At 43.5% G+C, this 25,814-nt stretch overlaps 3 protein-coding genes across 5 annotated transcripts; all 3 read right to left on the reverse strand.

The window, feature by feature from the left end:
- Positions 1–2,213: 2,213 nt before the first annotated feature.
- On the reverse strand, positions 2,214–8,019 carry spag6 (sperm associated antigen 6). Its single transcript, XM_070986284.1, has 11 exons — positions 7,872–8,019; positions 7,691–7,786; positions 7,446–7,612; positions 5,744–5,927; positions 5,383–5,588; positions 4,097–4,270; positions 3,847–3,999; positions 3,507–3,698; positions 3,119–3,235; positions 2,866–3,011; positions 2,214–2,493 (listed from the first exon to the last, which is right to left on the reverse strand). Exons 1-11 carry the CDS (start codon positions 7,894–7,896, stop codon positions 2,430–2,432), a joined length of 1,524 nt encoding a protein of 507 aa, XP_070842385.1. The 5' UTR covers positions 7,897–8,019; the 3' UTR covers positions 2,214–2,429.
- A 2,042-nt stretch (positions 8,020–10,061) lies between these two features.
- bmi1a (bmi1 polycomb ring finger oncogene 1a) lies at positions 10,062–20,343 on the reverse strand. Of its 3 annotated transcripts, none has more exons than XM_070986063.1 (10): positions 19,816–20,343; positions 15,447–15,581; positions 15,166–15,262; positions 14,560–14,615; positions 14,015–14,062; positions 13,803–13,911; positions 12,987–13,026; positions 12,600–12,698; positions 12,336–12,416; positions 10,062–11,372 (listed from the first exon to the last, which is right to left on the reverse strand). In XM_070986063.1, exons 2-10 carry the CDS (start codon positions 15,556–15,558, stop codon positions 11,013–11,015), a joined length of 1,002 nt encoding a protein of 333 aa, XP_070842164.1. In that variant the 5' UTR covers positions 15,559–15,581; positions 19,816–20,343; the 3' UTR covers positions 10,062–11,012. The 3 variants fall into 3 exon arrangements, with proteins under 3 accessions (XP_070842164.1, XP_070842165.1, XP_070842162.1); XM_070986064.1 differs by having other exon boundaries at positions 19,934–20,049; XM_070986061.1 differs by lacking the exon at positions 19,816–20,343 and adding an exon at positions 19,095–19,457.
- Positions 20,344–20,675: 332 nt separating this feature from the next.
- On the reverse strand, positions 20,676–25,165 carry commd3 (COMM domain containing 3). Its single transcript, XM_070986065.1, has 8 exons — positions 24,992–25,165; positions 23,998–24,109; positions 22,746–22,809; positions 22,623–22,657; positions 21,821–21,881; positions 21,689–21,745; positions 21,534–21,587; positions 20,676–20,909 (listed from the first exon to the last, which is right to left on the reverse strand). The coding sequence occupies exons 1-8, from the start codon at positions 25,128–25,130 to the stop codon at positions 20,850–20,852; spliced, it is 582 nt and encodes a 193-aa protein (XP_070842166.1). The 5' UTR covers positions 25,131–25,165; the 3' UTR covers positions 20,676–20,849.
- Positions 25,166–25,814: the final 649 nt, after the last annotated feature.

The following is a 25,814-nucleotide window of genomic DNA, read 5'->3' on the forward strand; positions in this document are numbered from 1 at the left end:
CGTCTGCTTTTCTCTCTTCTTTGCAGTCGTGCCCTGTGTTTACTCACTCACTGTTCAATGTTTGTTTTTCACTGATGGCCTGTTGTTAAAATGACACATTTCTCACTTTAGTTAATGCGTTTTTGCTGAGGGAGAAAGAGGGTAAAAAAAAAAAAGCTTTGATTCTTCAATGAACATATGACATTTTTGACACAAAAACTAGATTTTTTATTTGTACAATTATTTGTGATTATGTCCCCAGTTAAATAGTTTATTAATTAAATGCATTTCAACCAACATTTAATGATAATTTATTCAATTTGGAGAGAAAAAACCTGTAAAACTAAAAACCATAAAGGTTTTAGGAAAGATATTTATTTTACTGTATTATATTTTTTGCCTATTTTTGTTGTGTTTGTTTGTTTGATCAGCATGATGATAAACAAAAATCGCCAACGAGATGTGTTTTATTACCTGTAGTATTTATTTCCAGAGGGAGTCGCGCTTTGGAAGTATTTCCTCTCACTTCTGTTTGGATGTGAATGAGCTTAATGTCGCAAAGGCTTCGGTCGTTACACTTTGACGAATTTAGCCTGAATAAACACATCAGGCTGTAACGCTTTAAAACAGCCTCATGCATAATTTAGTGGAGTCTGATTGTAGACGTGAACACACTGAGAGCTGCAGTGAAAAGCCGTTTTTTTTTAAGATTTCTCAAACACACCTCTGATATTAATATATATGAAGAACAATCCGTTTATGGGGAAACAAAATAGGCTGAACACCGCGCCGAGCTGACCGTCTGTCTCTTCCACACGCAAAATATCAAATGTCACAATTAAAAAAAAAAAAGCTGCAGGGGAACATGAAAGCACTTGCATTTGACTCAGAAACAGCATTTGTACCGAGAAACGTTTCATTAATTTGTATTTTTTGTGTGTGTGAATCGCAAAAACCCTGTGTTGAAGCCGTGTCTTCATGCTTTTAATAGTTTTTAATTTTTCTCCCTCAAATTCAAATTAGGTTGAAGTGTGAGCTCCCTTTTTTTTTTCTTTTTTTTTTTCAAACACAAAATACAGCCCGGCTTTTCAGTTCTTTTTTGTCTTTATAATGCTTTACATTTTTGATCCTAATGATTATCAACTGTACCTCATGTGTCAGAGGACCAGGATCAGCCTCCCCGTGAACACTAACTGGCTTTCCTTTGCTTTGTTGCCACGCGCGCACCAACACGTGATATTTTTAAGTGTATATAGTAAACGCTAGCATTTCTTAATATTTACATTTCAAAAACACATTTGCATTACTTCAACAAATGAGAATAAAGAAGAGCTCTAACAGGAGAAGATCCGCCTTTACACAAGAGGCGCTTTTGTTTTGCAACAGCCGCTGTTGCACTATTACTCCAATGCAAAGGTAAGGAAAAATGCACAGGTCGTGTTTTCGATCCTGTTTTGCTTTGTTCATACGCCAAATACGAAATTCGCTTATTTGTATTATATGCCCGAATAAAAGCGGCAATTCTTGGCTATTCATTTATGTCAACCTGAAGTCTGTGTTTATTAATTTATGCTGGATGGTGGCAGAGGAAATCAGAGACTGCTTTGCGTCGCACCGTGTGGATATAAAGTCAGATTTTGGAAGGAGGAGGACGGGGCGATGGTGGTGGCAGCTGCAGCCGGAACATGTTCAAATCTCCGCTGCGGTGAGAGGCGGAGGCTCATTTGCACCGTCAGTACAATGTGGAGAACAAGCAGAGACAACCCAGCAGACAATAAACAAAGAGCGGCTCGCCATGTGCGCTGCAGCTGCTGCACACACACACACTCACATACACATACACGGACACACACGAATGAGCTGCAGCGAGGAGCCATGGCCGCCAGGGGGCAGTCTGAGCCCTGCAAACCACAGCAGAGACGGGGAGAGATTCATTAAGACAAATAACACACCGTGTCTTGCGTGTTTGTGATGAAAATGTGCGCGAGCTGCATGTCTGTGAGGGAAGCTGCTCTTAAACAGGTGGACTCAGGTTCAACTCCACGTGCCAGCGAGCATCCAGCCTGCCCAGGTGTCTTTGAGCAGCATACTAACACCAGTGCTGCTCAACCTGACCTTTGACCTCTCTATGATTGGCAGAAGAGAAAAGTTTCCATGACATGACACACTGGTTGTGAATGTGTCATCAAAGAGAGCAGATGTTGTTCCTCACCTCAGAAAAATGGGATGTTATTGAAAGGGGTCTTTTTATTATATCTTTAGGGTCTCTTGCACTACATATAGTGATAATATTGGCATATTATGTCCACATATCTGTCCTAATACACAATACATTATAATGCAATATAAAACATGGAAAACCGTGGTTTGATCAAACGGATTACATTTACTGTGAAGGCATGAACGGTATGTTTTCATGTGAACACGTGAACAGGACGCGTGAGCTGACGTCAGGCCGGCTGGTAGTTCTCCAACCGATCCAGCAGGACCTGTGAGTAGCCCGGGGAGTAGTACCTGGAACAACACAGTTTTTAGAAGTAACATAGCGCTGAATTGAAAGCGCCTATTTAGAAAACCAGTTTAACCTGCTTAATAATATTTGCTGAGTTTATTCTCACAAAACACTTGTAATTCTAATTGTGGTGAATTTTCTTGTTCATTTCTTAGAAATTTATTCGGGCTCATTTGACAGTTAAAGCATTGTTTTAGCTGACACTGACAGGAAAGACTGGGTGGAGAAAGAAAATAATGCCAAAAACACGAGTGAGTCATCACACAGCTCTCAAATTACTACTGTCTATACGGTCATGTGATCTGATCAGTCAACCCTAGATTACTGTTTACATTTATGCGTGTGTGTGTGTGTAGTGGGGAAAGAAAACACACCTGACAATCTCTTCAGGGAAACAGCTGTTGATAGCGTTGATGTGCTCCTGCAGAAGGGAGCCAGGCTCAGCTTGGATCTCCTGGACTTTCTTCAGCCCCCCGCTGGTCACGAACAGACGGCGAGCCTTACTGTCGTGAGGCAGCACCTTTGGGGGAAGGGGACAGATGTAAAATCTAAGATCTTAAAAACATTTATCCTGATTTTTGAATCAATGCAGATTCAGGTTGTGATACAGGTCACAGACTCGCTCACCTTGCTGAATTGGCAGAGTACATGTTTGAGGATGTTGCTGGGGACGTCGTAGAGGAGGGGCTCCAGACCCGGCAGGTAGGTGCACTTCTGCAGGATGCTCTTCAGCGCCTTCTTACTCTGAAAAGGACAAGAGGAACAAAAGGTACTGCATGTGCAAACATTTAACCTCTCAGCTTTCTCTCTAGTGAGCTTTGATGCCAGCTGACCGGTAAAATCCAAATCTCTACACAAATGGCTTAAAAAGAGTTTGTTTTGTCCCCTTCTACTGCTCTCTATGCACCAACAGCAACAGCTGTAAGTACAACCAGATAAAAGTAAAGCATGAGCATAAGTATTTTAGCTCTGCTTTCTCTCTCAGCCGAAATGTTCATCGACTTGCAGCTCGTACTTTAGCCTGCAGGTCCTCTGAGCTGCTGGCGTCCATGTAGACTTCCAGCAGTTTGGGCAGCAGGTTGGCTGTGGCCACTGCCTTGGCGTGCTCAGGGGTGTGATGGCCTATCTGGCCAATGGACCAGGCCGTGGCTGCCTTGATGTGATGTTCAGGCTCCTCGGACAGACACAGGGCCAGCTGGGGCACCCCCTGCAGGACAGGAGGACACACAGCACAAGGGGACTGTTTCACTTGATGTGACCTACATACCGACCTGAGGGGACGTCTCCGGTTTTAGTGGTGGGTTTTGGCATGTTCAGAGGAATCAGACAAAAGATTAACCACCACACACGCACACCTTAGAGAGAATGACAGCCATGGCGAGGTTCTCACTGTGAGCTGCCACATATCCCAGCATCATGATCCCCGGCAGCCGCAGGTTTCCACGGGAGTTGCCCAGATAGTCGATCACTGCTGCCATGCCGCCACAATTCACAATCACCTGGGACAGCTGGAAACACACACACCCAGACGCATTACTTTGTGTCCAGCCATGCATATTTGTGCTTACAAGTGTGTGTGTGTGTGTGTGTGTGTGTGTGCTGTACCTCAGGCGTGTGCTTCACCACCTCCCTCATCAGGGTGGTGATGTTCTTCCTGACGTACTCGTCTGGATCTCTGAGGCAGGCCACTGCTGCAGGGAAGATCTCAGCCTCGATCACCATCTCTGCCAGGCTGACCGAGTGCTTACTGATCTGACTGAGGGCGGAGAACACCTGCCTCTGCATGGAGACAAAGACGTGTCGGAATGAGCTCCAGACTGAGATCACATTTTTGGAAATTCAGTTCCAGCTTGATGATGCTTGTCCCTTTAGCTAGCATTCGAATCATGCTTTTTTTTTTTTAATAATGTCACGCGTAATTGTTCCTAAAGTCAAGTGATATTTAGACAGGTTGTCAAAAAAGAAAAATCTTTAATTTTCAACTAATTTATTTCCTCGGATAGGTGCCACTTTTTGATCAAATGTCACTTTTTTCAATTTTTTTCTTTTAGGTTTTTAAAAATCTGAAGCGAACAGAAGTCATGCGTGATTGTGCTGCTTGCAGGATCTGTAAAATGTCAACACAATTTTGCTACTCTATTCCACCATATTTTGAAAGTTTTTGTTTTTTTTAACACTGGTAATCTATAATGTTTGCTCAGAAATATTGAGTTGCTACAATGGTAAATTGGAGCCAACTCAATGTAGAAAATACAAAAAAGAAATGAAGAACGTGTCTCATTAATGACAAAGAATACTTTTTACTGTGAATTTTCAATAAAATGTTGGAGAAAATTTTTCAAATCACTTTAATTAATTTACAATGTACCATCTGGAATTCAGACAGGGCAAGAGGTTTGTTAAAAAGGTGAATGACGAAGAGAACAAATAAATGGGACACTAGAAACCATACAGAAAAAATGTACATATTTACATATATTTAGATTATATCTCTTTTGCATTTTTTTAAATAGAAATATTTTGACAAATCTGCATCCTTTAATAATCCTTCAGTGATATTATGCAACAATATCACAGTAACCTAATGATATGCAAGTGAAAGCATTAAAGAAAAGCATTTCTGTTGTTATCTAAAACAGCTTTAAGCTTCATTAATTTAGGTAACATGAATATTTGTCATGCCTGTCTCAGGTACTGATTATTTTTGCCTTATTTTGCAAGCATTGTCATGGAGCTTGTAAACATGTACGAAGAAGAAAAATCAAAACTAATAAAAATGATCAGTTACTGTAATTCCACGAAATGATTTCAAATGAGTGTTTTATAAAAATGTGTTTCCATCATACATGGCTGAGTGACACCGGCAGCTGTTTTCAGTGAGGCTGTCTTACCTTGAGTTTGGCGTCCGGGTTGAGGATCATCTGTGCCAGGTGGGCGATGGCGCCATTGTCCACCACAGTGTGGGCCAGCTCTGGTGTGTGTTTGGAGATGTCGCTGAGGGTGGAAGCTGCAATGCGTTTGAGGGCCATCTCAGGCTCCAGGAGGCTCAACACCAGCAGGGGAACAGCACCCGCATCCACTACCGACTGAGACAACACTGCACGGTGATGGAAACAAACACAGGTAAAGCATGTGTGTGTGCAAATATGGGTGTATGAAGGACAGAGTGCTGAGACAAAGAATGATATTTGAAAAATCTTCCCGTGGCCTAAAATGTAGAAGAGGAAGGTGAGAAATCGAAATCTTTCTTACATGCGTTGTGTCGTGCGATGTAGCCTAGAGCCCAGGCGGCAGCCTCCTTCACCCCGGGGTCAAACTCCTCCAGGCAGAGGACCAGGGCGTCAACTCCCCCACAGGCCACCACAGCCTGGGCCAGCTCAGGCGAGTGTTTGGCAACTGCACGAAGCACGAACGCTGCTGCCTTCTTATAGAACCTCTGCATGCAAACACACACAGGTACACACATCAGCTCTCATGGTTATATTGTCCTGTAGTTTGATGGGAAACCTCAATCTGAAGCCTGCAAAGACATTAGTTTTTTCTTCCTGTATATAGACAACTGTATATTTTTTAAATACTTTATCTTGAACTAATTAAACATCCTACTATCCCAGAGATTTCTCTGTTCTCTTTAACCCTCATGCTTTGCTGGCTTTGATTTGTCATTATTTGGGTTTCCACATTACTTACTTTTTTTTATTATTATTATTTTTGTTTTTTAACATTTTCTTCTAGTCCAATCAGCTCAGTCAGGCCTTCACATTCGAGAAATTGTACAAAATATAAGAGTTTCCCTCTAGAAACTCCATAAATGGAATAAGCACTTTATATTAAGGTACATGTATTCACCATTAACTAGTTTCTTATGAGCATGCATATTGGTAGTACACTCGCTCTTTATTAGTCATTATAGAGCACTAATCAATATGTTAATCTGCATGGCCATATTCTACAACTACTAGGCCATTAACTTAGAGTTTTCCCTCAGTAACCGCCTAATTGCTGCTTATTGATGGTAAAGAAGCAAGTTGTTGTACATAAATTTCAATCTTAATAACCTAACCCGAACCCCCAGAATATGGCATTAATAAGTGCTTTGTAATAACTAATAAAAGCCTACATGCTACTGTGCACGTTAATAAGCAAATAGTTTGTGGTGAATATGTGTACCTTAATATAATGTGTTACCAATATTCTTTTTGTCTAAAAACATCATTCACAAGCAGTAATGTATGTTACATCTTATGCAGCTTGTGTTTTTGGTGTCAGACTGCAGAAAAGTTTAATTCTCAAACTCATGTTTCTACACAGTTCTGATCAGATGACAAATCAAGCTGACAAAACAATGTTTTTCAGCGGTTAAAAAAAGGGTCTCTCCCAGACAGACCACTTGAGTGGCGAGTCAGCACACCTTATAGGGTCACTTCAGACGTTGTGATCTTTTCCTGCAGGTTTCAGTGGAGATTTTTCACTCTTTGAGCACCAAACACTGAATTCACACCATATCTGACATAAAAGGTTCGAAAATATAAACTGTGGATTTTATGTTTATTGCATAAGACTGCAATGTTCCATTAATGACGAGAACTAAACCATGTCTGCCTCCTCTCTGAGCCTCTGAGTGGGCTGAGAGAGGGAAAACAAAGGCCTGGTTGCTCTCATGGTAAAGGGCTCTTAGGTTTTGAAGTAGCTCCCAGGCAAACTGCCAAGTTAGCCCAAAACACACTCTGACATTCAGGGGGCTGACCTGGAGGTCCTGCAGGTTCTCAGTTTATCTCTTTCCTCTCTCTCTCTCTCTCACACACACACACACACACACACACACACACACACACACACACACACACACACACACACACACACACACACACACACACACACACACACACACATACACCAGCACCTAAAGGGTACTTTAGTGTACACTTGTGTGGCCAAAGGATGAGATACTGACATTCTGCAAGGCCAGAGAGTGGACCAGCTGGGGCAGGATGTCTTCCTTCACCACGGCCTCAGCCAGGTCATCGCTGTGGTCTGCCAGGCGGCCCAGAGCCAGAGCTGCCGTCTGCTGGATGCTGGGGACCACGTCTAGTATCAGGGGACGCAGCATGGACATCACACCTGCAGAGAGGACAGGAGGGGTCCGCACACTGGGAACAGCAGCAAAAGCCACCATTGTTTTATAATCTTATTTCTTACCAGCGTTTAGGAGGATTTCTATGTTTTGTGGTCGGGATGCCAGATCAGCGACGGTTTGCACAAACTGCATCCTTGATTTCTGATACTGCTCAAAAACTGCAAAGCACAAACCAGACAGAAAGACAGTTGGACTCTTTGCTGAATATTTCCTGCATGGATGAAAACAGCTCATGAGTCTCACCTTGAATGATCTGCCGCTGACTCATTGCCTCTTCCTCAGGATTTATTTCCACACTGAAAACACGCAGGGTTTATCACAGATTTCAACGGTTTCTCCTGGCCGTCTCCAGGTCCGGGTTCTGGGTAATGTTGTTGTTAAGCGTTGCCGTGGCAACAGACGGGAAGCGGAATGTGGCGCTGCTCCTGCCGAAGATCGTCTGCTGCAAAGATGACTCACTCTCTGAATCCGCTCGCAGCCGACGAAGCCTTCGTGAGTCCCCGGAAACATGCAGCGTGTGAGCGCTCCGCGCTGCCCCCTCATCTCTGCTGTCTTTCAGTTCCCGCTAAAAGACAACTGCAGACATGTTGCGCACTTTGACTGCACCTCGGTTCAAGAGACAACAGAGCCGCGAAATCCAAGCGGCCATTGGCTCACACAGTGACGGCTGGATGTGAGCTGGTTTTAGGCTGCGTGCTGTGGCGCTCAACATTTCACGATGAAAGAAGGTTTTTTTTTTTCCCTTCTTCGTTTTAGCTTCTGCCCTCCTGTTCAGGAGTGTGTCCTCAAATGACCCGCCTGGAGGAGCTCTGCTTATTTTCGCAAAGCACTTTGTAAAGCCCGTTTAAAAGAAACGATATGACCCAATTAAACTTTATTATTATTACGATAACTATTAGCATTATTATTATCATTAGTTGTGGTAATGGTCGTAGTAGCCTACTTGTAGTAGTCGTTGTAATAGTAGGAGTAGTAGTGTTGATGCTGTTGTTTTTATTATCACTGTTATTATTTTTCTTAGCCTATCAGTATAAAACATGATCTGTCCAAACATTAACCTCTCTCTCTCTCTCTCTCTCTCTCTCTCTCTCTCTCTCTCTCTCTCTCTCTCTCTCTCTCGTATTTGCGCTGTCACAACAAAGAACAAAAAACTCATTCAAGAAAAATAAACGCAATGATAAAAATATGTGCAAGTGGCATTTTTTTTAAAAGTAGGTATAAAAATGGGTCAGTTCAGACATAATGTCATCCTCTTGGTTTGGGGCTTTTGGTGGTGAAGGGCTGAGTGACAGACAGGTTTATATGAGATTCACCGATTCAGGCGCAGCAGATTTATTTTTGTCCAGCTCGCAGGTACATGTTCTACAACGTGTGACGACAGAGCCTCCTCATCCGTAACAACTGTTTAAATGTTGTTTTATACAAAACAAATATTAGTCCACCAACGTCATAAACCCCGTCATCAGACTCGGGCTTTGTGTTTGTTTTATGACGCTGTTGTTGTTGTTGTTTGTTTGTTTGTTTGTTTTTACCTTAAATGTAAATCCAGCGCGGTGTCGATTCTGTTTGATGTCTTTTTTTTTCTTGTCGGAGGGAAATCACATGAAAGCAAATGAGCCTCGTTATCACTCAGTTAAGCCCCAAAGAACAGACAATTCTGTTTGTTCCATCCGAATTAGCAATATTTCCGTTTTATCACTTGATTATTCCCTGCGATGACGCATTGAAGCTGTTCTATGAAACACTGGCTGTCAAATAAAAGGCAGAGCACTGATCTGATGGCGGACTGTGGTTTCCTCTTTCATGTGCGGGCAGGCTTCACATCTTCTTAAATCGGCTGATTTACTTATGCAGGTTAAATCAAATTCTACTGGAAAGCTTCATTTGATGAACAAATCTTTTTGAGCCGAGTGGATGAAGATCCCAACTGTGTGTGTGTGTGTGTCTGATTCAATTTTGAAAACAAAGATGTTGGAATACATTTTTAGTTAAAAGTGAGCGAATTCTGCAAATGTAATTCATTTGAAAACTATTTGATTTTAGTAGCCTCCTTTTAAGCGTCCAGTAGGCCTATAATCCTAAAATGTGGTGGTCTCTCAAAGAGCAGAAAGTACAGTGAAATGAAAATACCTAAAATAAGAGTCAGTTGTTTCCCGGTGGATGAATCATTGAGGAAGTCTTCAGCTGATTTTCCATTCAGAGCCGTCAAACATGTCAGCGCAGTAAAATGATGCAATTACTCATGTGATAAATCATGAATCCAAAATAAAATCAAAAAGGCTCCTGTGCTTATTGGATGAATTCAGAAACGGGATTTGATCAGGGGCCACATCTCCTCCTGCTGCCTCTTACTCTTCCTTTATTATTTGGTTAATGCAAATGAGCCTGACTGATGATCCTCCATCACACACACAAAAAGGGGAACTGACTGCCTCCATAAGTGTAAAATGTTTTATTTAGATGTTTTATACTGTGCAACAGTAACAATACAATAAGTTGTCCATACAATCGAGCGATACAAATACGGAAAACACGGGAGACATCAAAACATCTGTCACTGAGCATGAAATGGAGCTGAACAGGAGCCCAAGTCATTCCCTCAGAACAAAGGGGAATAAGAGAATAACATCATCGCTGATTAAATATGCATTTTGTTTCTATTTACACGTGGATTCTCTAAAACTGCTTATAACGTGTTAAAGACGTGGAGCATAAGCAATCCGATTCCACTGCAGCTACAAGAAACTGTTTTTTTTCCCAGTAAAAGGCAATTCAAAGTTTTTTTTTCTTCCTCCAGAGGCAATTTTTCCGTGAAGCCAGCAGCGCTACACCTTTTTTTTCCTTTCGTCGGAACAAAACCGATGCTTGAAACACATCCAAAACCCCGTCAGAATGAGACACACGCAGGAACTTCTTTCATAAAAGAACAAAAACAAAAGTGTTATCATGAGCATGCATGTTTCAACCGACAGCTTCAAAATATCCCAACACACATGAGAAGCATGATGAACACGTTTCATTTGAAGAAAATATAAAAGTCTATCTTCAGTCACGTCTGTAAAATAAAGATGCAGCTTTAAAAAGGGGATAAATGCTTGTCCTTCTCCTCTCCACCTTTCTTTCTCTGTCAACATCAAAAACCTGCTTTCATATTTAAAAACATCCCCACGCCAACCAACTTCCTCCTTCCTTTTATTTTGAAATGTCTCTGATTCCACTACGTTTAAACTTACATATGATGCCATAATATTCAGAACAACAAATGGAGAGAGAAAGAGAGATAACATTGTCTACACGATGGAACTACGTTGGCATGAAAACAGTATTAGCTGAGCGGGTGTCTGGCGTTGGCTGGTCCGGTTCGGTTCGTCTCGGAGCCCCGCGTCATCCGGAGGAAGTCGACGAGCCGTTCAGTGAAACCTTCCGCGGCTTGCTGCTGCCGCCACTGCCGCTGCCGAACTGAGTGAAGGGCCGGCTGGGGGTCGGGGGGGCGGCTGTCGGGGTCCCGTTGACGTTGTTGGGGCCGTGGGGGAGCTGTGGGTGCGGGGACTGCGCAGGCGTACCGGGGCTCGGCAGCGACGAGGACGTGGACGGAGCCCCGGCGGGACTTCCGGCTTTGTCGCTGGCGGAATCGCTCTCGGGACCGGATCTGCTCGCGCTGTTCTGGCCTTCCTGCTGCGCGTGGCTCACCTTCATCTTCTTACAGTTGGGTCGGACTCTGTACTTCAACGGCAAAGGGCCGTTCTGTGAGGGAGGGGTGAAGGAAGAGATGGTTAGATATTGAAACAGCTGAATTATAACCGAAAAAATAAGTGAAAAATAGAATTACTTTAAGAAACATGTTGTCCACACTATGTGTCAAGATGGTTTGAACAGCCAAACTAAGCTTCAACACAGTGAACTTCAAAACGCATGTTTCTTTCCACTGTATCTGCACCAATGACCAAATAAAATGTGGTCATTATTTCAGATTAAAATGGCATGTAAATATTTAAACATCCAAAAATATTTGTAAAGGACAAATGAAGCTGTTCTCCCCATTTTCTGAGGAACAGGAGTCAAATCCATTCCCAGGTCAGATGGATTTTTCACCCCTCAGGGAAATAATCCCCATGTTGTCCACAAGCCAAATTAAAAAAAAATTGGAAATTTAAATAAAATTATCTGGGCTTAACCTTTCCCAATCCAACAGACCGTTTATGTTTGGAAAAAATAAAAATAAAATGTTTTTTTTATTTATTTATTTCAAATAAATAAAGCTGTTCATATCAGTCACAACAAAAACAGTGGAAACTCATAGTTAACAGCCATTTTTCTGTGGAAAATCTTACTACATTTGGGTCATATAAAAAATTAAAAAGGTATGACCAGTTTATTAATTAGTAAAATAAAATTTAAATACACTAATTTCAAGACCAAAATTGGTTGTCTCTCAGTCATTATTTTGCTGTAATTAAACAGCATTTTTTTTGTTTTTTTTACTTTAAATCATAATGTGTTTAAATGTATGCTCCAGCTGGTGAGACCAACATAAAGATAGCAAATTTTTTGGGCAACGTAGATGACTTAAAATGATCAATACTTTTATATATTCTGGATGCAAACGAGCAAAATAAGAGCATTTATGATTTATGACAGTTAGTTACACAACATAAATGAGGATAAATCAACTAAAATGAAGTCTATTTGCCCAAAAAGATCTCTTACTCTTCTCCAAGTGTAGATATATGCTATATCCATTAACGTGTAGTAATCTTTCAGAGGTTCGTCCTCATACATGACTTCAACCTAGAGAGAGAAAAATACATAAATTTTAATTTTAACGGAATAAAATAGCGCATTTATTTGCAATTAAGATAAAATAAAATATCACCATAGCACAATTCTGTTGGACTGTCAGATTTTTATTAATGTAGTTTAAATGTCCAGTTTAAAATGAAATCAAGAAATGATGAGATAATCAATAAAGACCTGGTAGGTGCTTGGGATGTCCATTTTGCTGCGCAGAAACTTCCTCAGGTGCATGACTGTCATGGCTGCAGGACACTGCAGGTACCTCTTGTTCGCCACCTGTAGACCAAATATTCCAAAATTATACATATTACTGTATTATCTGTGTAGAAGTGCATCTACATGATTACGGTCTGGTCCACCTTAAAAACCAGGAAAATGCTTTGCGAAAACAATGCAGCCACTTCTCTCAAGGGAAAACAATGTTTGGTTAAACTGCATCACCAGATAGCTAATGCAGAAATTAAATATTCATCACTTGACAAGGAGTCGCAGTCATTCTTATTTCGCTCCAAAGAATGTGAACAAGAAAACAACAATACTGTGGCCAAAGCCAGCTCGCCTCACCTGATCTTTAGAGGGCTTTTCCCCGACTCCACCTCCCAGTCTGCACAGAATAATACAAGAGTCAATATTTGTGATCTTACAGCTCTGCCACATTTATTATCATCTGTCAACACCATACCTACATGCAACAATGAAATTTCCTCATTATCAATATATTAAAAAACTAATATATATGGCTATCTATATGCTTCCATCTCTCTATGTATATATATCTATATCTATATAGATATAAATATAGATATAGGATCTACAGAATCAGCCCCTTAAAAAAAATCCAATTTATTACTCTCCTTTTTTTTTCTTCCACATATATTACAGTTTTTGGTCTTAAAACTATATTTAACACAGTCTTCGAACTTGTAACTCATTACTTATGTCAACAGCCCGTTTGTACAGTATTGCAAGGAAACCAAGAAAGCTGTCACACTGCCTGAAACAAGCTGATCAATTACAAAACATAATTTTAAAATTTATCCTGAAATAATTTCATTAAGGGGTTAATGCCTGAAGAATGTTTAAGTCACTTCCTTGAAAAAAAGATAAGTGAGATCCAGAAACAGGCACTGGAAATAAGCCAAGAAAGCATGTGGTGAGGACGTAGCTGAAGCAGGATATCAGTGATTTTAAGAGACTTGGCAGTGTTGTGTCCTCTGTATTTATTATGCTGGACAGCAGGAAAACCAAACTTAAATGATAAAATGTTTTCGGATCCAGGAACACTTGAAAACAAGTCTTTCATAACTAAACAAAATCTGATGGAGCTCATTTATAATAATAATGCTGCTCCATTATCGGAACAAAAACAGCAAAGCCCACCTGTTCTGATCAAAGAACTCAATAGAGAGGCTGATGATCTCGTCGTCTGTGATAATTCTCTTGTCCTCGTCTGCCACCTCTCCACGATCCTCATTGGATCCATTGGAAGCTATAGAAAAAAAAAAACACGCGGGGATAAATACACAGTAAAATAAAGTTTAACAAAAACAAACAAATAAAAAACAAATTCATACATGTGCTTTCAAACTCACCATCTACAGGATGATCTGCGTAAAAGTCTCTCCTCCTCTTCATTTCATCTGAGGATATACAGGAAGACGAGCGGTTACAAGCCTGCTCATTGGCAGCTGTCACAGAATTAGATATCTAGTTCTTAAAATAACAACCGCACCAGAATTTGGTGCCACTCCACTTCATTCCATCTTAAAAGGAGTGTGGGTGATATAATAAATGGGACTTTGAGAGGTTCCCTCAATAGCATTTACAGTGGAAGATGAGACAAAATCAGCACTGAACAAAATAACAAAAGCAACCAATTGTGCTGACAGTAACAGCAGACATGACCTCAGATCAGCAATTACAGCACTGCGTTTCTCACAGACTATGAACAAACACAGTGAAAAAATCCAAACATTAATATCTGTGACTCTTTTGAGGGTGCGAATCAATTAGAATCCCATATATTCTATTCATTATCAGAAGTGGTGACGCAGCTGCCGGCTGACTGCGGATGAAACGACTCATCAAAAGAAAGCAGAGTCAGAGCGAAAGCTTAGACCTGCCGCCGTGCTCTTACTTTTGAAGAGGCCGGGCACCAGTTTGTACACAATGTCCTGAAGAGTTTTGTCAGACCTTGAGAGAGGGAGAGAGACATCAGTCGAGTCACTGAAACGCAGCAATTCTCAACATTTGCCGTTCAAACTGGTAGAAAAACTGATAGCAGTGAAGGCTGTGGAGGAGAAGACGGATGAAGTTTGCTTTCGATGCTTTGACATATACTAAATGCTCATTTCTTTCATTGCAGCACATATACAGAGGGTATGCAACACATTCATGATTTGTATTCAAGGCTGTGGGGAATCTCTATAATATCCAAGTGGCCTCTAAGTGTGAATATTATGAACCAATTACAGGCTGATCCAGCTGCTCGGTGGGGAAACAAAGGGGGCAACCACAAGGGCAAGAAACAGGAAACAAAGACATAGCTGCTTCATATTATGCATTATATTAGAAAGAATATAAAGAGAAATTCAACCCATGGTGAGGCACAAAAGACAGTTTGTTTAATTGGCCAAACTAAGGTGTCTTAAGGAAAGCTTCCTTTGCAGAATGTGTATTTAAAAAACAATAGAAGGCTAAACTAAAAAGATGCAGAATAAGGCAGGAAAATCAAAGTTCTCACCTAATGTTTAGCAGAGGCTTGGTTTTATGCACTTGTACATCACAGATGGGACAGTATTTGCTGGTTTCCAGGTAGCGCACAATGCACATCTTGCAAACTGCAAACCATAGAGAAAGAAAAAAAAACAGTCAATATCAGATCGCATGTGAAAGGATATCCTGAATCTGAGCTGCTGAGGCTAAATCTGGGTTGAAGGACTCGTTGCTATGAGGAGAAATCTTTTCTGCAGCATCAACGCTGCAGCATGGGAGCAGGGAGCAAACGAGAGAAGAAGCGCTCACATGAGTGAAGACATTCGATGATGGTGGTCGCGTCTATGAAATATCCTCCACACAGGACGCACATGAGGTGAGGGTTGAGCTCGGTGATCTTTATCCTGGTCGTCCGATGCATGTTGAGGGAAAGGAACAACAATCCTACGAGGGAAAAAAAAAAAAAAGTCAAAACAATGCGTGCACGGCAGGCGAGGAGGCTCAGACCATTTGGACCAAGGCTGCTGTTTGTTTGACTGCGTTAAAGCAACACCAGCTTTTACGCATAACCAAAGGGGAAAGAGCTGCGGTGGCGGAGTCACCTGACCGAGGCGAGGTGAGCAATCATAAATCAGTCACTTCCACCGACGGACCGACGGACTGATGGAGCTCTGCGCTTCATCTTCAGTCTGCAGCGGTCAACGCGCGAGCAGAGCGCTGCAGCTCCAACCACAAACCAGCTGTGATCTACGAGGCTTCTCCCCAGAAAAGAAAAACAAAGAAACACAACGATGGCTCAGAAAATTCTGCAAACGCTGGTATCCCATGCGGGACTTTGCCTAAATGGACTGAACCTGCTGTGTTAAATTGAAGAACAATTCTCCAGACAGAAGCTCCAGAAATCTAAACGACTAGAAATCGAATCAGACCTCAGACCGGTGGAGCTTCACAGACCAACACCGCTCTGGAGAAGCCTCTGCGTGCATCTTTCTCAATAAAACTGATTTAGTTTGCGGCCGCTCCACTTTAGAACCGCACAATTATCCCAAACTGGGACAAAAAAATAGGAGGTAGAGGGTCTGTGGCGCCCCGGGGTGAGAGGGGGGATGATGGGAGACTCCCAGTCTCTGCGTCAGGTGTGCCACACAGGCTGTGGGGAAACCTGAGCGTTTCTATGGCAACCCCTTTTGCTTTTTAGCCCACATGGCTGTTCGCCAGTCACCAGAACAAGGCGGGATCTCACCGAAACAACGGCACGGCGAGCCTGCCGGTGTGCAGAGCGGCAGCGGGGAGGGACCGGAGGCTCCCCGTCCCTCTGCGCTCACAGCCAGCCGCTGGACCGCCAGGCTGCCGACAGCACGGCTGCCATTTTGTGGAGGAAAAAAAAAAGCCCGTATCGGTTCAACGGGCTGCGGGGTTTCCTTCGAAAGGGGGGCAAATAAAACCAGTAACTGGCGCGTTTCCACCAGCTCTGCGAGTCTTTGCGGAGCACAGGGAGGAGAAAACGAGCCCGACGCGGAGAAGAAGCTCGGCTTTATTCCGCTTCGCTTTGCGCCGTGTTTTTCATGGCGTGTGCGCGATAATGAGCACTGTGCAGCAGCAACATGGCCAGACGGCAGCAACTGCGCTCAAGTTGGGGCGCACAGCGGATACTACTTATTTATTCTGCGCCATTATCAACCAAAGTCAACACAGACCGTTTATTAAACGTTTCCATTGCCCACAGTTTGCGCCAGCGGGTATTTCACTTTACAACCCCGCTTCTCCTGACAAACCACACGAGCTGAAGATAAGTCCTCCAACGCCAACAAAGTAGGATACCACCGCTTTTTTTCTCTCCATTTTATCCGATAACTACGAGCCATGAAGCAAATCTTGGCGTAATGGGAAACAATAATAAAAAGCTGGGCTGAGGGGGCTCTTTGCGGTCGTTTGAAGAAATGAAAACATTATTAAAAGTCTAAATGTCGCCTATAGGCTGCACATGAGGAGATGACTCTCTGGTAACATCGTTTGACAGGCTGCCTGTCCATCCACAGCCGGCACCGTGCCCGACTCCCGGCTGCTTTCAACGCTCCAACCGACCTCCCCGCTGGCCGTCCCTGAACGGACCCGTTCGGACTCCGCTCGAAGGATGCCCCGCACGTGAATAACGATGGATAGTGTCCACATATGAGCCTGTTGTGCCGTGAATCGATCGGCTGCTGTTTGGACAACTGCTCCTGTCTCTGTCCCGCGGGAGCTGCGTGCTCACTCCATCAGACGTCAAGTCAGTCACTCCAAAAATCCAAACATGAAGAAGTTCACGCATGCTGGGAACGAATGCTGCTCAATGGCTGCAGCGCCAGCCAACACACGCTGCACTACATCAAACCTGCTCTACACTTCCATTATGGACACAAATACAGACTGTACTTAAATTGACGTACACATCACATATAGTCTTTATTTTAAGGACAGGCAGGTTTAATTATGATAACACGCCATCAATTAATTCAGAACAGCCACTGAATCTTTAAATCAGTCAATAAAGCAGCAACAAATGAAGAGATTTCCCCCCTCGGTTCTTGCAGTGACCCAAAGTCGTGCCAACCTCATTTATTCCCAAACGAGACCAGTTACTCTTGTAAAGGTCCCCCTTGCAGGTAAATCAGCAGCAGCTGGATATAAGCCAATTAAAATGGGGGGAAAACTAAGAGCTTAACTGCTGTCAGTCAATTTAGAAAATCTAGAAATGAGTAGCTGGAGATTTCTAATTGGCCACACGACGGAAACCCATTAAAGACAACAGACACAGAGTTTACTTTCATTTCGTGTGTTAAATGGCGCTCATCGCGCACTGTAAACCCTCCAGCCTGTCTGTCTACATTATCACATCCACAGACCTGTGAAGCTGTCAAACCAGCAAACCCGAGCGGAGGGAAACACATTCATTTTAACCCGTTCAGCACACACAGACTCCCCAAAAGCATGTATGAGTAAAATGATAATTTTTTTGATCCCCCCCAAGAGGCAGAAGCCCGCCTGGCTCGTGTCTGACTGTCCTGTACCACCTCATCCAGAGTCACGCAGTGCGCCAGCATGAAGCCCTGTCAAGGTGAAAATGCGCAAATCCATAATGAGACTAAATGTGAACAAACATACAAACAAACAAACAGCCTCTGCTGGCCACAGCTCATGGGAAATAAAGAGAGTTTACACATGCCATGGCTGCTTGCGAGACACAACCAGCCTTTTGTAGGCTACCCTGGCCGACGTGTCGCCCACATTTTTTAAATTTCTCTAAAACCCAACCACCCGTGTTAATTAAGATAATCACACACCGAGACATAAACAGCCACAGTGCGTGATTAACGATGATCCAAGTGTTTACCAAGCAGCCGTCATGAAACATTTACGCACAACTGAAACGGTTTGCCTCCTCGTCACGTCTGTGAGAGCAATCCAAGTTAAGTTAATAAATCCGGCATTTGGTCGTAAACACCCAAAACCGACATATCACCCGGTTCACAACACCCCAAACATCCCATCTCTATAAAGTTGAGACGCTGGGTGGAAATACGGGCACAGAAGGACCGGTTTGGAGCACTTGCTGCTGTGAACATCTCAGCCAACACAGCCTGGTTCGCCTGAGATCTCCCACTTTACATAAATCCAAACGTCGCAAGGCGAATCCCCACCGCGATCAACTTATACGGGCACGTTACTGAACACCGCACCATGCCACACTGGCTGTGCGTGAATCTTAATTCGCGTTCGTGCCCGAGCGGGGAACATGTTTTACGAAAAAAAGTGGTGCGCAGACACACACGGAGCTCCACGTCGGTGATCGCTGCAGCCACCGTTGAAAGCTCCACATCCACCGCTGGATCGGTACGTAGAAAAAACACAAAAGCACCGGCCCCAAACCTCGCCTTCTGCCCCCGTTAGTTAGAGACGATATCGAATAAGACCTACCTGGAGGCTCAGCTGGGAATCGGCGGGTCTTGATGCGAATAGACAATGAAAGTTGGGAGGCGATCAGCAGAAAATGAATAGGAGCCGAGCCGCCATCTTGAAGCAGGCTGCAGACGCTGTCAGTGGCGGAGAGCGCACGGCGGACCGGAGCGCATTTCAGATGTGCGAATAAAACTCCTCTTTTCCTCGCCGCCTGCGCGCTGCGTGCGTTTGCGATCGGCGGCTTCAAAACACCCCAGTCCCCCGGCTTGGGCTCGGGAAGGCTCGCACTTGGGCACCGACAACTTTGCCTCCAAAATATCCGCTTCGCCTCCAGTAAAATGTAGCAGTGTGTGTGTGCTCCGTGGAAACTGACACCGTCCCCAAAATGGCTTGTAGTTCGACCGCCCCGCTTTGGTCACGTGATCTCGTTGCTTAAGGGTGCCTAGGAATTACTGTCGGTGTATGCTGTTTCTCCCAATCTACTACGCATGATATTAGATAACACACAAAACACACACATGCGCGTCTGAATAGCAGTTTAGCAACCAAATCTCACAAAGAACTCAACAGTTTTTGCTTTACTTGAGCTGAAATGTCACCAGGCAGCTGCTTTAAGGGCGCATAAAAAATACTCCCTGTGTATTCTGCTCTTTCTAATGTATGACGCACGGTTTTAAATAACCCATACAACACATTCACGCAGTTTCATACACTTTTTTAGCACGAGAAGGCAAAATACCTGCGCTAATATTTATCCTGCGTGCGCTCAAATGTCACTGTGATCACGGCAAAGTAGGCTACTGATGGTGCTCCGTCGCCTCTCTGATGTTAAAAATAACTGCGGCACAGGCACTCACACGCGTTCACGTCGTCTTGACCGTCAAACACTTCAATCCGTTCTGTCTATCGGTCCGTTGGAGCTCAATGCAGCCACCTCATTCATCTGTGTGCAGCGTTGCTTTTTGAAGAAAAAAAAAAACCCCACGCACTTGGTTAAAATACGTCCATGTGACAAATGGCTCTGGTGCCAAACCTTTGTCACAGGCTTTCCTGACATCTAAAAAAAAAAAAAGAAGAAGAAGAAGAAGAAAGCGCCGCAACTTCCACTTGATGAATTGGAGCCTTTATCCTTCAGCCAGCGTCGCAGAAAATGAAGGCATCTCGGATGTTTATGGAATCTGAGCCGCCGTGCTGCCTCAGCTGAGGGGCTTTGAACTTTCAGCTGAGGTGGATGCACAGAGCTTCACGGAGACTAAAAGGGCACCACAATTCTCACGTAGCCGTTTCGTCTAAAAAGCCAGAGATCTCTTTTATAAATAGCTCCTACCAGTCCTGCAAGAAAAGCTGGGCTGATCCTCTTCTCACAACAAATGCTGCAGGAAAGAAAATACACTGCTGTCATTCAACTATGGCAAAAATCCTTCTCAGGCTGCAAAGATAAAACATATGCCTACCAGTTACTGCACTGACTCCATATTCAAACTAAATGTTTCTCACACACACAAAACCTGCGACAATATTTCCAACTTCATGGAAATATTTTCTCACCACACGGGATCTTCTTACGGAGCCGTGAAATCATTCAAAGCACAAAGTGGATTTGATTTTATTTGTTTTATTGAAACGCAAGCTGGAATGCTAATTGTCTCCCACGCACACGTGTCACGTCCATGTCAGGTACAAAAGAAGCTGGAAAGAGATGAGCACTGCCGCTGGAAGCTGCTGAAGTGGAGTGCTTTGAGGCGCAGAGGGCGAGGAAACAGGACACCGGCATCACATCTGACTGGCTTTCTCCACACTCTTGGCAGCGTCTTTGAGCTTTCCCACCAGATCCTGAAAACAAGCAATGATGATTTTCAGCAGGAGTAAAAACGACGAAGATAAGCTTAAAATATCCCACATTTAGCCTACCCTGTGAACGACACTCATTAGAAATAAGAATGAGGATAAATTAGCAGCCTGTGCGTTGGGAATTTTTGATCCAGTCTGACCTGCGTTAGAATTAAAATTCACCACACTTTGCATCACACATTATTAAAGACAGGTCAGTAAAGCCGAGGTCACACTGGAACTTTACCGTATTATAAAGGCTTCAGAGATTATACATAATGTTTAGGTCAACTTCCTGCACCACCATCAATACAATCTATCCCTTTCTCTTTATTTCATAGTTAAAAGATGTCGCTGTGGCGATGAAAAACTTTACATGTGCAGGAAATCCACAAAAGCCCTTTTATTTATTAGACACGCGCAGATAGAGCTTTAACACAGTTCCTTTGATGTATTTGGTGTTTTGAAGTGGTGACCCCTTCAGCTCAATGAATCGACTTCTTGTTTTGTTTTTTTCCTTTTTTTATTTATAGGAGGCTGGATGTAGTGCGTAAAACGCTCTGATTCTGGAATAAAAATGACACATGAAGAGCAGGATTGGAAAGAGGAGCGCGGTCCTTCCTCTACCTGTAGCTGCTCCATCGTGCAGGTGAAGTTGATATCTTCCGAGGACCCCTCATTCTAAGAAAGAGGAACACACAAAAATCACCGCTTCACCCGCAGAAACACAACGTGCGCCACCGCGTTAAATGCCTGGGAGTAAAGATGTGTTCGAGGCTCACCTCAGTGTTCAGTGAAATCGAGTAGAAAGGCTCGTTGACCTTGTCGACCTGTCCGTTCTGTGGGAAACAACATTTTAGCTCGACTTAAGAAATGGTACAACAAAAATGTGCTCCAAAGCCGGTCACGTGTACCTTCATGTGGTACTGCAGACGCCAGGAGACGTCGTTAACCCGAGGTGGACGCCTTCCTATGCTGGAAGAGGATGACAGTTAATACACCGCAATCTGTAATCTTCATGAAGTGGAGACCGAGGCAATAAGCAGGGGCTGAGGGAGGTTCCCCTTTACAACCAGACAATAATCTAACGATCACTGTGATGGAGACTCTTAAAAAGTAGCTGCGTCTCATGTGAGCATTTTTAGCCGATTCTCTGAAGCCTGTTGAATAAGTGAGCCATTTGAGGTCATTTAAGCACATATCCCCAAGTTGCTATTTTTGCGTGACTGAAAGACTGTTTTATATGAATTGTTTGCAGACAACGTGGCTCTTTCACAGAGAGCGTTTGTTTGCGTCGCGTCATAAAGCAGCATTTACACTGTAATTAATCACACTGCCTGACCTTTCCGTCCTGACACCAAAGCACCCTCTCTGTCCCTCGCTGGGTAGCAGCAGCCACTTGCTTACTGCTTTCGATGAATGCAAAGATTGTGTCACAACTCGGATACCATACCCCCCCGCCCCCCCCGCCCTCCATCCACATCTGATGTCTAACAGTGGAAGAAAACCCCTGATTGAATAATTAGCGAGTAAAATCGTTCAGATATAATTGCGCAATGAGCTCGCAGCTTTCAAGAAAAAAAATCTCATCCATGTTCCAAATCTTGGAAACACGAGCAGTCTCAGTTAGATTGATTTTTTTTTTTTTTTTTTTTTTATTATTAATAGCACCATCACCTCCACAAATCTCTGCACCACTGACAGCTCGTGGCTTACCTTGCTAATAGACGTTCCAGTTCTTTTTTATGCGTCTGTAAAACAAAAGCATGCGCCGGTGAGTTCAGGGACACTCAGCCACAGCTAACAAACACAGCATTTAATAAGTGTTTTTACTGTCACCTGATATGTGCTATAGAATATTTCTATTCTCTCTGCACTGAACGTGAGTTCTTCCAGACAGGAGCTGTAAGGACACAACAACACTTTAATTAGCAGCTGATTTCACAAAACTGTGTTTACTTTGTGCTGTCTTTTTTTAAAAAGTCATATTTTTGGACATGTTTACGCTGACGTCTTAGGTGTAACCCATGCTTTTTTCTTTTCTTTTCTTTTCTTTTCTTTTCTTTTCTTTTCTTTTCTTTTCTTTTTTTTGTGCCCAAAAAAAAGATGTTTCAATGTTGATGTCTCCATTGCCCAAGTGAACACGGGGTTTGTAATCACATTTCAAATGCAGTTTTAGAATCAGGAATCAGTACAAGACAAGTGAGCAGGGAAGAAAACCTAAATAAAAAGGGCAAGAAAAAAAAAACTTTGCTGTGTGTCTAAATGATTCTTCAGCTGGTTTGTTGGATGATCACACACATGCACACCTACACAATTTGAAATGTCTGTATCCTGAGCACACAACTCTGAAACTGATCACAGTAACACTTTCCCCTCTCTAATTAGAAGCATGCAAAGACAATGACAAAAAAAAAAAAGAGTCAAAATGTTAAGCCAATGCAGATGGGCTATTGTGGCAAACTGCATTTTAATCACGCGCTGATCCACTCGGGCCAAGAAGTCAAATGTGACTACAGCACATTACATCATACATCAATTGATCTGCACCCATTCGCAGTTGCATAAAATTGTCTGCACGCCATTGCTTCACTGACAGTCTCAAAGGTGGCAAAATAATGTTAATTCCTTGTTTGACTGTGGCAACAGTGCTGCTGGTACACAAGCAGGACATCCCATAATTAGACATCTGGGACACACAAGCCACGCATTGAGAACACAACAGCGTGAGTAATAAGGCCAACTCATTTCAATTAATGACAACACGACCTCGCGGTGATTTGCAGTATTTTAAATGCAAGTAAGTAATATTTCACATATTTAATTTAATTTATTGCTGTAATCTTGGGTGGTTTCGAGGTCTCTTGGGAGATGCAACCAGCAGGTCACATTGCACTGTCCTTACGTGTACAATATACTGCAAACGACATGATTCAGAGCAACATATTTCCTGTCACACTATGCGATATGAGTACAATTTCCACAGCCATAAACAGACATCTAATAAGCCTATTCTTAGACTTCCACGCCGAGTGTGTGCGGCACTGCACGTTAAGCTACAGGAAGCCTTCTCCTGTCAGATGTCGCCTACCTTATTGTCGACTTGTCTGCGTTTTGTTTGACCGCCTCCAGTATGAAGGTGGTGGCTGCAGTGTGACTCTGTTTGAGCAGGATCTGGTCGACCTGCTTCAGCTCGGGCTGATCTGTAACCACAAAAAGAGAGAGCGCGGCGTGAGGATGCCAATCTGCACTCACAACGTGCAGCTCTTATTCTCCGTAGAAAGAACAGGCGCGTTTGATTTGCTCTGAATGACGTGCGATCCATACCCGTGCTCTCCAGATTGACGTGCAGAATGGAAATCAATGATGATTTGCATGTGAATGGACCCCCTCAGCTGCGTCAGCCAGGGGTCCTTTGTTTGTTTGTATACCGAACACTGCGCTTTCTAAATAATTCTGCCATTAAGAGAGGCGGACTGCTGCACAAGTTGGACAACACATGGTCTGTGAAAACAAGCGAAGCAGCCATGACGGAGCGGGAGCAGCAACTACTCCGCGAGCAAAGCAAGACTGCTGTCATGTTGCATTTTGTTTAGATTTACTGCTTAAATCCAAACTTGAGCAGAATTAATAATGCAAAGAGCGCTGCTGCGTTCAAAGACATGCTGAAAAGCGGGAAAGGGGACCGATCAGATCCATTATGAGTTTTGACTAACGGTGATTAAAACAGTCTCACACTGTGTTTTTAATATGCCGAGTGGACCTGATGCCAGTTTAAATGACAAAAGGAATCCCGAGTGGCCGTTTGATCGCTGCTGAGCGAAAAGCAGGCAGCGGAAAAGGCTAACACCGCTTTAGCCCAGCTGACGGGCGGCTGTCTGCGCATCCACTTCGCCTCATCGTGCTCTTAATACAGTATAAACACAGACAGACCGGATTGGAGCGACTCGCAGCAGGCAGCAGACCCGTAAGAAAAAAAAAAAAAGCCGCAAACATCGAGACAGCTCTTCTGCACATCCACACGGAGAGAAACCGGAAGCGGCGGCGGAGACAAAAGCGGCGATGGGGAAGAGGCAGCGGCTCACCGAGGACTGCGGGGTCCCCCTGGGAGGAGAGTAGGCTCCGGAAAGACACGTCCACCAGCACCTGGAAGCTGCTCTGGCCGAAGGCGGACGAGTCGGCTAGGGAGCGCAGCCCCGTCTGCACAGACTCCGACAACTCCATTTTGCAAAGGGGTGACCCACGACACCAGATCACGTGACTGATCAGCTGATGCCGCGTATGGAGCAGCACAGGGCTGAGCTGAGGAGGGTTACTCCCGGAGCTGGGTGCTGGCAAATGTAGAAGAATCAGCGGAGGGTCGTCATGTGGGTGTCCGGGGAGCGCGATTTGCGGAGGAATGCGATTTTCTGATTGTTGAGCTACCCAATAAATACAGTTTGCACTAAAGAGGCCACACAGAGACACTTGAGCACCGGTGTTTTGAATAAAAGAAAAAGAGAAAAAAACAGCAAGAGCATGCTCATGTTAAGATTTATGATATTAGGATTCATGTTCACAAATAAATGAGAGTGCAGTGTCTGCATGCAACCAATCTTCAGACTGACAGCTTTCATCCACTCGAGCCTTCACACACACAAACACACTCACACACACTCTGCAGCCACTATAAAAACTCATAATCATATCTGGTTTGTGAGATGTTTTGCAGTACCCGGATACACTGAATGTATACTGTTTGGGGAGGTTGTCATCAAGCACAATGAAGAGCTGAACCAGGAAATAGCCGGTGTCGCATCACAGAGATGGAGATGAAGTGCAACTGATGAAACATTGATATATTAATTAAGAAGTTAAATTCAGGGTTGTTGTTTTTTTATAGCACTGTTAAGGTTGCCTGTTGAAACA

The sequence above is a fragment of the Chaetodon trifascialis genome, chromosome 18 (assembly GCF_039877785.1).
Source record: "Chaetodon trifascialis isolate fChaTrf1 chromosome 18, fChaTrf1.hap1, whole genome shotgun sequence".
Classification (NCBI taxonomy): Eukaryota; Metazoa; Chordata; class Actinopteri; order Chaetodontiformes; family Chaetodontidae; genus Chaetodon; species Chaetodon trifascialis.